The sequence below is a fragment of the Olea europaea genome, chromosome 3, assembly GCF_002742605.1.
Source record: "Olea europaea var. sylvestris chromosome 3, O_europaea_v1, whole genome shotgun sequence".
NCBI classification, from domain to species: Eukaryota; Viridiplantae; Streptophyta; class Magnoliopsida; order Lamiales; family Oleaceae; genus Olea; species Olea europaea.
This window is the reverse complement of record NC_036239.1, coordinates 5,458,220-5,472,456: the sequence shown is the minus strand read 5'-3', so window position 1 is coordinate 5,472,456 and position 14,237 is coordinate 5,458,220. Positions and strand designations below refer to the sequence as shown.

Genomic DNA, 14,237 nt, shown 5'->3' with positions numbered 1-14,237 from the left:
TTTTCATTTACCTAGCCCTCGACTTTTCACTTATCTGATTATTCGAGAGACTTCTGGGTTCTTCGTGGGTCTTGTTCTCTATTCGTCCCTTTTCTGAAAACTCTTGATTTTCGTCTGTAATCTCTTGGTTTCTAGGTGTTCTTGGTGAGATCTAGTATAGATTACAATATTCTTGTGATGATTCTACTTACTGATTGAGTGTTTGGTGTTGATTACGTTGGTGTAATCTGTGTGAGTGAGAATCAGTATTTTTCAGAGTCTGAGGGCTAGATCTTTTAAGATCTATTATGTTGTAATCCTTAAACACTTGATATTTTGTTGGTTCTAGTGAATTGGAGCGATAACCACTTAAAGTGGATGCTCAACGTAGTGATTAGCCCTTTGTGGGTAAACATTCAGGCCTAAGGACGAAAAATCTTGAGTGTTCTTGTAATTTCTTTTATTATTTTGTTTACTACTGGGACTGAAAATAGCTACAAGTTTGATCATTTCAAAACTACTAAGAAACATTTCTGAAATACTAAAATGGAGAGTTGGAAGAATGGACTTTGGTGACCAAAGGTGGGGTGAATGGCGATCACGTGCCAAGAGTGTTTGTGCACGTGATGCTCTTGTTCTAATTATAAATTAGCTCCCCAAGAAGAGTTAAATTTGAATTTCTATCCCCATTTTTGAAATCAGTTCTTCTAAGCCCCTCTTCTTATTGCCATACATAATATTTGAACCTTTTGTACTGTAAAATGAACAACAAAAATGTTTTGAAGCAATTCATGATGGACAAACCAATATGATCTAGAGCAAGTTTGGGATGACTTATCTTAAAGATAAGCAATAAATAATAAACCAACATATAAAAAATACAATTATTGCTTATTTTTAAATAAGTCACCCTAAGCATGCTCTTATAGCTTTGCAAGACTTGGCGAAATAGTCTATGTGGAACCTTTCCACTATGCACATTCGAGTATTATGTAGAAATCGAAGAAAAATGAATTTAAACTAAACCAACGTTTTTAGTTTTAATTGAGAGAATTTGAAGCATACCAATATAAATTATATAATATATGAACATAATATTTTGTTTGGTACATGATTTGCTGCATTCACAAGATTATAATACATAAGGACGTGATATTTATGGAATATGAGTATTCTAAAACTAACATTGATTGTTCTAGTTGCTAAGAAGGGTTACTGGTATTTATATGCTTATATAAGATTTAATAACTCTATATTACAATCAATTGCTTTTTAAGTTTTTTGAAGTTAAAAAAGTATTATATTTAGATTTGGCACGAAGAAGCCTAGAGTTACGAGAGGGAATTATTGAATTTTATGTTTAGTAAGTTTTTTGTAGATTATTTATAAGTTTGTGAGCTCTATATGAAACCTTTTGATTAATAATGAACAAAATTTGTGCTCGTTCCGATGAAATGTGTGCAATAGAAATAATATTGAATCAACTTATAATCAGCGAAAGGTTTCACCAAGCATACTTTAAAACACTCATTCTTGAAATTTAATTTTTAAATATTTTCTCAAGTTAGTGGAGTTCACGTGGCGCGGAAATGGTGGCTTTATATGATAGTATCTCGCTCATTTGGAAAGTGTTTATAAATATCTTAAATTATAAATAAATAGAAATAAGTGATAGATAAATTAATAATACATATTGTTCACAAAATTTGTAGATAAAAAGTATTCTATCGATTATAACAATTTGTAAATATTAACAAAACATAGGCTCAATTTTCTTACTTGATCATGCTTTCACTACAACAAAAATATATTTTTTGCAACATGTAAAATGCAAAATTCACTAATTAAATGTTGCTAAAAGGGTCTATTGCAACATTCTAATAAGTGAATGTTGTCTTTGGTGTTAACAAGTGAGATTTGGCAACATTTTTAAGCTAATGTTGCTAATGTCGCTTTTTTGTAACGTTTATTTAGTATTGTGAAAAGTTTTATCTTTTGCAACATTTATAAAACATTGCAAAAAAGTTTCTTTTTTCGCAACGTTCGTAAAACGTTGCAAAAAGTTTCTCTCGCAACGTTCGTAAAACGTTGCAAAAAATGTTTCTCTTTCGCAACGCTCGTAAAATATTGCAAAAGGCTTTCTCTTTCCCAACATTTAGAAAACGTTATAAAAAGATTTCTCTTTCGCAACGTTTAAAACGTTATGGAAGGTTTTATCTTTAGCAACATTTAAAAAATGTTGCAAAAGGCTCACCAACCCAAGCCCCTTTTTTTCTTTTAGCCCACCATTACCAGCAGCCCAACACAAGAGTAAACCCAAAATCCAATCCAATATATCTGAACCCTCACCAATCACATTCATCGACTGATCTGTGAGAACGAACGATTATGAAGACACGACGACTTTGAATTTTTCTCTCAGCCTCTCATTGTCTCACTCTCATCTCTATGAGCACTCGATATGGTGCCACCTGCGTCACTTTTCTTTTCTTCCATCGATACCATCAGTGGAAGCCAAATCCCAATTTATCAAATTATGATTACTTCAGTCTCAAATTATACCTCAATGTCCTCTCTCGTCCCTATAGGTTGCCACTGCTACGGAGGTACTCATTTTGTTTATATTTTTTATTGTTCTTTTAAAATATTTTGAGATGGAGAATCTGATTTAGGGTGAGCTGTGGAGCCGGAGGGTTTTGTGCCTTCACTGTCGTGTGCTGGGTAGTGGGTGGTAGGATTAGGTAATCACGTTATGGGATTATGATTTATTGCTCAAGTATTGAATGAGATTAGGATTATATTGAATGAGATTCTGGGAATAGGATTTATTGCTAACATATTCTAGTTCATTTTAAATATTGAATGGGAATCCAAAATGGGATTAGGATTTAGAATTATATTCGATCTGTGTTTCTAACTCAAAACCTAAATATAAAGAACTAATTTGGTAAATTTGAGTGTTTGCTTCTAAATCTTCCTACGATTTTAAGAAATTTTGGGTAAGTGAACGAAGATTTTTAATTTCCCATTTGCTAGAACAAAATGTATAATGCTTAGTCATATATGCAAGTCCATAAATTTCCCTTTTGCTGCAACAAACAGAAATTTTATTCTTAGGCATCATCAGTAAACAACAAAAGATAGGGACTTCTGCAAGTTAACAATTACCTCATTAAATGGCCATAAATTGCACCCCTGCAGGGGAGAGATTCTTCCCTTATTAAAGTAATTTTGAGGTCCGATAAACTTATTTTTACCATTTAAAAATTTGGTTATGTAAACATGGCTGGTTAGTTGTTGGCACAATATCGAGAAGTAGCTTCCCTTGCTATATTTGTGTCAGATATTATGCTACAACTCAAGCTCCCTAATGGCTTCCCATTTCTTGCTTACTTCTTTGTTTAAGTTGGGATAAGACTTTTCGTGAGTTTCTTTTCTTCATTCTAGGCACACAAGTTATGAAGAATTCAAGTTCATTTCTTTCCCCACTTAAATGCCCCATGGTAAGCACATTTTACAGAATGCACCTGATGGGTTCATTCGTGAAGGTAATTGATATAAATTTGATGATGGAAAAAGAAAAAAATGAAGGTAGGAATGGATTTTTATTTTTAAGGTAGATGTGTTTATCAATTTTTTGTATTTTTTGTATACAACTCATGCTCAGAAGAAATTATCTTGTCATTGGCTTTACCCCTGTTTAAACTATTTCAATGCTTTATTTCTTCTTTCACAGTTTGAGGCTTCACATCTCTCTGCATTCGCATTGTTACATGGTTATATAATCATAAACTACAACCCTATATCAGTTGATAACTTGAGTAGTTGCATTTGCATGGTCATGTTATTCCAGCATCATAAATTACAGAGACGGAGTAAGGGGGGTAGCACTGGGCTGTAGCCCAGTGCTTCCAAAGCCCTTATCCATGAAAAGGCTCAAAAAATGTTTGAAATGTTTAAGTTTTAGTCCATTAGCCCACCCCATTTTCTAAATTCAACCTGGCCCAAAAAATTATTTTAATACCCAATATCTCATTAGCCAATTATACAACAAAAATATCTCCTTCATTTTCATTGCACCTACAATTTATGCGTCTGGCTATTTGGTCGAAAATTTTGAAAACAAAAATCCCCAAATCTTTGAATAACCCTAATAAGCTCATACCCAATCTTTCTATTCTTTTGCCTAATTACCATCTCAAAGGAGAGTCGTCGGCCACAAACAAGGAAGAAGAACAAGTAAAGTTTAAAGAGTTTCAATCTCGGTTAGCTGTCGGCTACTCCTTTGATAATTCGATTTGAACCCCATTTTTAGTCAAAAACTCGTTTCCTTCGATTATTGGTTAGTAATTGTGGCTTTTTTTAATAACTCTTTTTTTTTTTTGGGTATTAAAATAAATTTTTTGGGCAAGTTGTTCTGATGTTTTAATTTTTTTTTGTTATGTGTAATATGTTTGATTAATGATGATTTTTTTTTATGTATGTTATGTTTATGGGTTATATTATTACGCTACGATTTTAATTTTTATAACATATTCTGAAAATGGTGTGTAACATATTCTTAAAAAAATTAGAACATAATAAAATCGAGAAACCATTTAGAACATGTATCTCATGGCTAGATGTTGATCTTTAATGCTTTACAATATATTCTGAAATTGGTTCTAATTTTTATTAAGTTCTAAGAGTCCACTGAATGTCCGAATCAAAGACAGTGTGTAATGGTTCTAATTTTTATTATGTTCATTTCTTTTCTTTTTTTTTTGCTAAGTTATGTTTATGGTTATAATTTTTTTTACAGACATTTGATTGGTTTGCTTTTAAAGCATCTAAACAAGCTTAATAATTCATCTAATTATCCTGTTCACTTCGTCAGCAAGATTTAATGAGATATCATTAGAACTCTTTCTCTCAATGAAGCACTGAATCCGAAAAAATCTTTAGAATCATTTAACATGGATAAAATTTGCAAGCTTGCAGAGAAATTTTATTCTCAAGATTTTCACAGCAAGATATTCACAGTTTGAAAGTTGAATTGCAACATTATCAGCATGATGTGATTTTTGAACCTCGATTTCAAGTACTACTCTTTCTGATTTATGTCAGGAATTGGATGCAAGTAGAAGATAGGAGAGTTACGTCAATTTGACTAAATTTATTCGTCTAATATTGACATTGCCTATTTTAACGGCTACTGTGAAGCGAGCATTTTCTGCAATGAAACATGTGAAGGCGGAAATTTATAACAAAATGGATGATGATTTTCTTGCTGATTGTTTGACACTTTACATTGAACGAGAATTTTCTTTGAATTTAGATTTAGATTCAGATTTAGATTCTACTATTGATAAATTTTATGCTATATAGCATCGTCGAGTTCAACTGTAACTGATAATATTATATTATGACTTTTTTTTTTATATTTGAATTTTATTTGCACATTAAATTTTTAAAGTTTTGCCTCTCGTAACATTAATTCCTAGCTCCATCCCTAATAGTTTATGCCATATGTCAGTAGCTAGATGACACTATATCAGTGTTGACATTGTGAATTCTCTGGTCTAATCATCATTGGTTGATGGCATAAATGATATACTATTTTAATCTCTTTTTACTTTAAGTGTGTACTGATTTTTCTTACACCTGTTTACAGCCTCTGTTTTTGATTGACCATAGAGTAGGCAGAGTTAAAAGCGCGGTATTAAGGAATAAGATGGCCTGTCTTATATTTAAGAGGGGTTACAACATGCTTTTTACTCGCAGGAACGTGTTCTGCTGGGAATGAGACTATAGTTAGAATATTTATAGGAGAATTCCTGTCTAGACCTACTGTTCGTGTGAAATCCGCAGGCGTACGATATCGTTGTACAAGTAATAAAATTTGTGACTTAAGAGTATCGTTCCCACGAGGAATAAGGTCTAATATTTAGTTAAGTAGCTTTTACTAAATTCGAAGTAATATAAAATCAAAAAAGTTGTGATTTGTATGTTTTCTATGCTAATTTTAAACTAAGAAAACAAATAAAATATTTATTTAATATGTGGATATTTGTATTGGAATCGTGAATCCCCCTATTACCATTTAATTCAACTCTTAATTTATAATCTAGTAAATTAATGCACTCAAGACAATTGATAATCCACTTTTATTCAATATTCTTTCTCAAGATATATTAATCCTATGTTTAACACGACTCGATTCTATTCCTAGTCCGAATTCATATGAAAAATATGCGTTGATTCACAGGATTTATCACACATGATTGCACATGCCATAGATATTATTCCTAACACTTATTGTCCATGTGTTGATTTTACCGTGTTCTAGACTTATTGTGAGTATTTCTACACTACAACAAGCAATTTACTATCTAATTGGTGATCAAGCAATTAAATAGTTCAATGGGAATGCAAAACCGATCAAGAAAAAATCATGAAATACTAAATTAATTATCTTGAATTAAAATAAACAAACAATAAGGTTCATCATTCATCTAATATAATGAAAAACTAGCCTAGTATATTAATATATAAATTACAAGAATAATAATAGAAAAATATCACCCAGATCATGAAAGAATAGAAAAGATGTTGATCTTCACGTCCAAAGTTGAATTCTTCAATACTTGCTGTAATTGAACTTCAATTCATTGCTATGACTTGATCTTCTCTCTCAAAATATAGCAATTGGTCATTTGTTCTTGATGGATTTGATGAAACTATTGTGTATGAAGAGGCAAGAAAGAGACCCTTTCATTGTTGCCCATATCTTGTATTTATTTGATGAAATTTGGTCAAAATTCACGTCCAAATTGTCTTCAAAAGAGTTCGAATCAAATAAACAAAGTTGCCTTCGAGCGCACATAATTTTGTCTCTGCACAGCATTTAGTATTTTGATCATAATTTTCTCTATCGGTGTCTGATTTAGGTGATTAAAAGTGCATTGGAAAGATAATTAAAATATATACAATTCTTATAGAAATACAATTTTTTCAATTCAAACATTCTCCATCCAAAAAATGGGTCTCAAGTTGACCAAAAATCTTGAAGATATCATATATGATTGGAAGTTGATTTATGATAATATTCTAATCTTATCCCTTTCCTTTTTTACTCCAATTTGCATTCAATTGACTCCTATCAATCTTCAAATTATCTTTTGTGGTCTAAATCAACCATTAAATATTTACACTTTGGTCCCGATACTTTGAATTTGCTTCATTTAGTCACTTTCCGTTCTTTTTTCCAATTCTTCTTTGAAACATGAACTTTTCCTAATAAAAGCAATAAGTAACAAATCAGATACTAGTCCATTCAAAGAATAACAAAATATCATCATTTAATATCCCAAATAAGTGTAGAAACTACACTTATCACCTACTAGAATCCTATCATGACAGTTTGATTAATTGAAGTAATATTCCTCTTATAACTGGTAAAGAGCAACTAGTGGATTCTTTGACAAAAGAAGTACATAGATCTTTATTCCTCTCAAAGAAGAAATGATAATACTTTTTTTTTTTTTTTTTGCATATCTACTTTGGCTTACTAATTCTTTGAAAATTATATTCTACAAATGCAGGACTTGCAATTCTTTGGCTTACTACTGGATTACTGCATAAAAAAGGACTTGCAATTGTTAAGAGCAATGACGGTTGGGGTGAGCAGCACATGACACTAAAGCTTGGTACAAAGGCATCCTGAAACATCATTAATTTCAATGTGAATTAGATGAAGAAAAGTTGGTTATGTTTTTCAATAGCATGCTCGTATTTTTTACATTATGTATTCAAGTGTATAGAAGAATATTCATGCTTCACATTATGTATTCAAAAATTTGTAATGAAATTATCAATTTTTATACAATTTCAAAATTTGTCATTTTCAATTTTGTGAGTCAATTTATATAAATTACTGTATAAAAAAGCTGTTGCGAAACACTTATGGCAACGTTTTTAAAATATTGCGAAAGACTTTCGACAACGTTGCCGTAAGTGTCTACGGCAACGTGTTGCGAAAGAGTTTCGGCAATGTTGACGTTGCTGAAAGTCTTTCACAACGTTTAAAAAAACGTTGTCGAAAGTCTTTCGCTTTCGCAACGTTTATAAAATGTTGCCGTATCCTTCTGCTCTACGGCAACACTGAGGTTGGCAACATACGTCCAAAAGTTGTAAAAGATCTTCAGCAACATTTTTTGAACGTTGCAAAAGGCTGTTTTTATTGTAGTGTTTGTTATTTCGTTTCAAATTTAGCATATGTTACAAGGCAATAACTAACCTGACTAAAGGATATAATTCGTTGTAAAATTATCGTATTAAAAAACTATAATGATATTTCTTTATAATTATAATGTAACAAGGGCCGATTTGACAAGGCTTCTATTTTCATCTTCTGCATTTTGAGGAAGTTAATTTAAATTAATTTCATGTAAAAAAAATTCTAATGAGACAAAGTAGTTGAAAAAAATAGGAAAAATTGCAATAGAAGCCCCAAACGTTTAAAACACTTGCAGACTTTTTCCTAACCTTTGATTTGTTGCAGTCGTCACCCCTAACCTTTACATACGTTATAGTGACGGCCCTTTTGGACGAAAACCGTCCAAACGCCAGTTAGTTGACCGCCCAAATAAAAAATTGACACTTTTAACCAAAATAGATAAGGATAAAATCGTCCAAACACTTAAACCACATTTTCATCTTCATTTTTACTTATTTTTCGAATTTTTGGCTCATGAACAACGAGAAGAAGCGAAGAAAGATTTGCAAAGAAAGGGACAATGAACTATCCTGAAGTCGGAGAAGTCGACGACGGAGATGTCAGATGTGCATGCCATCTAAGGAAATCACTACGAAAACCGATCTATGGTACGTTTTTGCAGGTGTCGTCGTTGGCAGTTATAGAGAGTAAAAATGTTGAAAACGTATTATTTTTGAGAAACTCATATACCTAAACATTGAGATTGTTACAAAGACGTACTATAGCCCCTTATCTGTAATCGATTTTGTGCTTTCGTTATTTGTGGTGAACGCAATACCTAAGGTTTTTGAAAATTGCTTGAAATGGACTATACGGACAAAATGTTGTAATGGGTACGTAGGAATGTCTATTTTGATATTCATATTTGTTCTGATTAGCCTTGTGTAATGTTTCCCCTTTTTAGGAGAGAACTTCGCCTATTTCACGGCCCGCCTGAACCATGGTGGGATGTTTTTCAGTAAGATATGGGATTACATGTATGAACATGGTAAGATCAACTATCTCAACTACGTGGATCCAGATTTATTCAACCGATTTCTGTTAGACAATGCAATGAAGATGCTGGGTTACAAAGAGCGAATGAGATACATCTATAGGCTTGAAAAGAAAAGATTGTCCGAGAGGTCATTTTGATTAGTTACTGAAGCAAACTTCATGAATGTTATAAAATGGGTTGGTCCTACAAGATTTATAGATATGTAATGTTTGTCGATACAAACTGAAGTATTGGAATTACCATGGGATGAGAATGTACCAACTGGATGTCTAGTGACTGATATGGAAACTGGTGAGATTTTGGAGAATGTGTGTGTCAACAATGAGGATACGGAGGTTGGACAGAAACCTACATTTGAAGTTGAGGTTTTCGATGAAACGATAGAGGGTGATAATTGTTACGTGGTTGATGAATTTGAAGGGAATCAGTTGCGTAAGTTAGACGGTGTGGATAGCAGTGGAGACAGTGTAATGGACAAAGTGGACGTAGTTGAGGCAGATGTAGGTACAAATGATCAGGCGGTGGAGCAAATATGGGAGACATCAACCTCTGATATACCATGTTCAGTTGAAAATGAAGCAGGAGTAGAAGTTGCAAATGATCGACCGGATAGATTTGCTGAACCATCAACAATTCGAAATGCAACCGTCGATCAATCATCCGCATTTGAGGGTACATCAGGAGTGGATGATCATGGAAACTCGCAGTTTGAGTAGCCCACATTTGAGGGTGCAGATACACAGTTCGAGCAGCCCACATTTGAGGGTACAAATACACAGCTCGAGCAGCTCACATTTGAGGGTGCAACAGGATTAGAAGATCCTATTGATACACAGTTCGAACAACCCACGTTTGAGGGTGCAACAGGATTGAAAGATTCTGTTGACACACAGTTCGAGTAGCCCACGTTTGAGGGTGTAACCGGATTGGAAGATCCTGGAAATGCACCTATTTTACCCTCTGTTGAAAAAGCCATTAATGCTCAGAATACTGGCACTAGATCTTCTGGTGGTGAGTCGGAGGTGGAAGAAGAAGTTATTGGCCTGGAACATTTCTCCGATGCTGAATACGAACGGGAGGATGAGGAAGAGGACGACCAAGGCAAAGACAGAATTTTCAGATTGAGTGAGGGATTAGACTTCGGGCTGGGGAATGTAGGCAATAAGGGACCTAATCAGCAGAATGTAAACGTGAATGCAGTAAACAGTAGTTCAGACTGCGGGGACTCGGATGACCTGAGAAGTATGTCAAGTGGTGATGAAGCGGGTACCACAAGTAACAGTGGAAAGGAAGTTTGGTTCAACCCTTCAACTGACATGGTAGACCCTAAATTCCAGATTGGTTAGTGATCTGTAAACTGGTTTACCTGTTTGGGGGCCCCAAATGCTTATGCGCAATAGCTTTGGGGCCCCTGATACTTATTTTTAAAACATTTGGGGCCCCAAATTCTTATTTGTCATAGCTTTGGGGTCTCATATGCTTATCTTTCCAAGGTATGGGGCCCTAGGTGCTCATATTTCAAAGGTTTGGGGTCCCAGATACTCATTTGTCATATATTTGGGTTCTGTTATTTGCATATACTAATATGTTTAAAATGTTCTGCTGCGCTATACAGGTATGAAGTTTGAGAACACAAAAACTTTGAGAGCGGCTATTGTACAATACTCTATGAAGAATGCAGGAGAGCTGCGATAGGTGAAGAATGAACCACATAGGATAAGAGTAAGATGTCAAGAGAATTATCCGTTGCAATTGTATGCCTACAAACAGCAAGACAGCAGATTAAGGATCAACACGTCCCTGGACGAACATAGTTGCACATTGGTCTAGTAAAACAGTAAAGTCGTGCAGGATTTTTGGCCAAGAAATACCTACGTAAGTTCAGGTCGGATCCGAAGTTATCAATGAATAGTTTCATGGAAATATCAGTTTTACAGAACAAGAACAAAATGTGCAGCGGTTATGACGGGACTTGTTGAGGAACAATACAAGATTCTTTGGGATTATGGGGAAGAGTCGAAGAAAACTAACTCTGGAAGTACTATGCAGGTTGAGGGAGTAAGAGGTGTGTTCAAGAGAATGTATGTATGCTTGGGGCCATGTAAAGAAGGTTTCAAGATTGGTTGTAGGCATGTGATAGGACTTGATGGGTGTTTTCTGTAGACTACACATGGGGCTCAATTATTGGCAGCAGTGGGGATTAACAGGGAGAATTGTATGTTCTCAGTTGATTGGGTAGTCGTGGATGCAGAGACCAGAGCCAACTGGACTTGGTTTATAGAATTTTAGGTGGTGGATATAGAAATGTATAATATTAGGGCTTGGACTTTCATATCTGACAAGCAAAATGGATTGGTTGAAGTTCTGAATTAGTGTTGTGAAGGTGCAGAACACAGGTGCTGCGCCAGACATTTGTATAGAAATTTCACTCTCAAACATAAATGGCTAACTTTGAAGAATTTGTTCTGAGCTACAGCCAAGTTTACTACTGTACCAAAGTGGAATGCAATTATGAATGAGATGAAGACAGTGAATGAAGAAGCCTTCTGTTGGTTTACAGAGAAGCCTGCAGCTCAATGGACAAGATCTCATTTCCAGGAGCACACGAAATGCGATATCTTGTTGAATAACTTGTGCGAAGCTTTCAATCCCTCCATCGTGATGGCTAGGGAGAAGCCTATAATCACAATGTTGGATAAGATAAGACATCAACAAATGACAAGGATGGCTGCAAAGAGGAAGGCAGCTCAAAGGTGGGATCGTGCATATGATCCAAAAATATTATGGATAACTGAAAAGGCTAAATCAGACACCAGGTTTATGAAGACAAATTATGCAGGTAATCAAAAATTTGAAGTACACAACATAGATGGTTTGAGGTGGAGTGTGAATTTGGTGAGGAAAGAATGTACATGTAGAAAATGGCAACTGAGTGGAATTCCCTATACACATGCCGTTTCTGGTATACCATCAAGGAAAATAGACATAGATGAATTTGTAGATGAATGTTACAAGAAGGAGAGATATCTGATGGCATACAACCCCATGATTCAACCAATGTTAGGGCCCAAACTTTGGCCTGAATTAGGGAAACACCTATTGAAGCCACTAGTAAAGAAGAAGTAGGTTGGCAGACCTAAAAAGCTCAGAAAAAGATCTCAGATCGAACCACCCGCTAGAGTTAAAATGACCCGAACACGCATGCAAATGACGTGTAAAAGGTGTGGAGAAGCTAGATACAATAAGAGTACATGCACTGCACAGACGCAGCCTACTGACGCACCACAGTCACAGAAGCGGAAGAGAGAGAGAGCTGCAGCTACCTCAAAGAGAAATACACCACAATCACAGTCACAGAAGCGGAAGGGAAAGAAGTCCAAAGCAGTGTAGTCTCTATGTCATTTGATGTAGGAATGTAACTGAACTTTTTGAAATGAATTATGGAATTTGATGTTTTGGGAATGGTACCATGACAATATATGTGTTAAGTGTTAAAATACTCTTCATTTCGAGGGTTGAAGTTTTATTTGTGATGTCATATATTAGATTTCATAAATTAATGTGTGCTACCAATGTATACACATTTTTATGTTGCATCTACACTTGAAGCTGTTCTTAATTTTGGACTGGAAACTGTTATTAAAGTGATGGGGTATTTACTGTAAGTAGTTGAATAGATAAGGGGCATTTTTCGCCATTTTTCAAAGGTTTGGGACCAACAATCCATAATGTGAGAAATGTTGGGGTCTTTATCTACACTATATACCTAACGTTTGGGGCTTTTACTACAACATTTACCAAACGCTTGGGTGTCAATATTTGCATATTTATTCAAAAATAAAATTGATCAATGTTAACAGTGAACATGTACAGAACACCACAACATTGCAACTGCATTTAAGCCTTGATTAACGTAGGGAAAGTAGGTTACACCATGAAGAAAGGATGATTACAGATCCAACTAAAAAATCCCAAAAAAACCTACTCAAATTTGACTGCAGATCCACTTTACAAACATTCCATATACAAACCCACAAAACCAAATCTTCCATACCGCACCTCCATTCGAACGGAGTTGCCTAATTTCAGGTTCCATCTCTCGTCTCGACATCAGAAGACCAAATATCAGCTCCATCGATCTCTGACACATTGGGGGATCCCACCAAAGAAAGAATGTACAACCTTGTAGATCCATCCCTCGTGGACAGGTAAGAAATCGTCTACCTGGGCTCAAGTTAGTCCACGATGTATTCATCTGGGCACAAGTTCCGCAATTGCACACTGACATCTCCATTTCTTCTACATTCGGTTCAAGATGTTGATAGAGAGTGAGAAACTGACAACTGACAGACAATTTATTATGGTTGTACTTATATTCTACATTTGGAGAGAAACGAACAAGTAAAAAGGAAGATGAAAAGGTATTTTAAGTGTTTGGACGATTTTACCATCCTTTATTTTGGTTAAAAGTGGTCAATTTTTTATTTGAACGGTCAATTGATGGGCGTTTGGACAATTTCCGTCCAAAAGAACCTTCACTGCAACCTAAGTAAAGGTTAGGGGTGACGTCTACAACAAATCAAAGGTTAAGGAAAAGTCTACAAGTGTTTTAAAGATTTGAGACTTCTGCTGCAATTTTCCCAAAAAAAATTCAAATATATTTAAAAATGGTTTTTAACTTTTCAAAAATCCTTTTAATTGGGCCTTAATTAATATGATTAATGCTATTCATAGTCACTCATTGCGGTAATCGCCCTATGTGACATCCTACATGGCGATTTATAATTTGATGTATTAATTTGGTAGTTTTTTCTTGTCACATATATTAAATCACTAACCGTCATATGTGTGTCACGTAAAGCGACTGCGATAGTGAGTGACTGTAAATAACATTATTCAATCAATATATACCCTATTCATTTGGTGGAAAAAGGGAAGCATAATTCTTACATTATGTATCCAATAAGGCAAATTTCGACTTGATAATAATCATGATATCATACA

General features: G+C 34.6%; 1 protein-coding gene across 3 annotated transcripts; it reads left to right on the top strand.

Annotated features, from left to right (window-relative positions):
• Positions 1-2,301: 2,301 nt before the first annotated feature.
• LOC111383539 lies at positions 2,302-7,868 on the top strand. 3 transcript variants are annotated; one of them, XM_023007659.1, is made up of 3 exons: positions 2,302-2,585; positions 3,427-3,482; positions 5,633-5,891. In XM_023007659.1, the coding sequence occupies exons 1-3, from the start codon at positions 2,441-2,443 to the stop codon at positions 5,762-5,764; spliced, it is 333 nt and encodes a 110-aa protein (XP_022863427.1). In that variant the 5' UTR covers positions 2,302-2,440; the 3' UTR covers positions 5,765-5,891. The 3 variants fall into 3 exon arrangements, with proteins under 3 accessions (XP_022863427.1, XP_022863420.1, XP_022863435.1); XM_023007652.1 differs by lacking the exon at positions 5,633-5,891 and adding an exon at positions 7,563-7,868 and having other exon boundaries at positions 2,303-2,585; positions 3,427-3,570; XM_023007667.1 differs by lacking the exon at positions 5,633-5,891 and adding an exon at positions 7,563-7,868 and having other exon boundaries at positions 2,307-2,585.
• Positions 7,869-14,237: the final 6,369 nt, after the last annotated feature.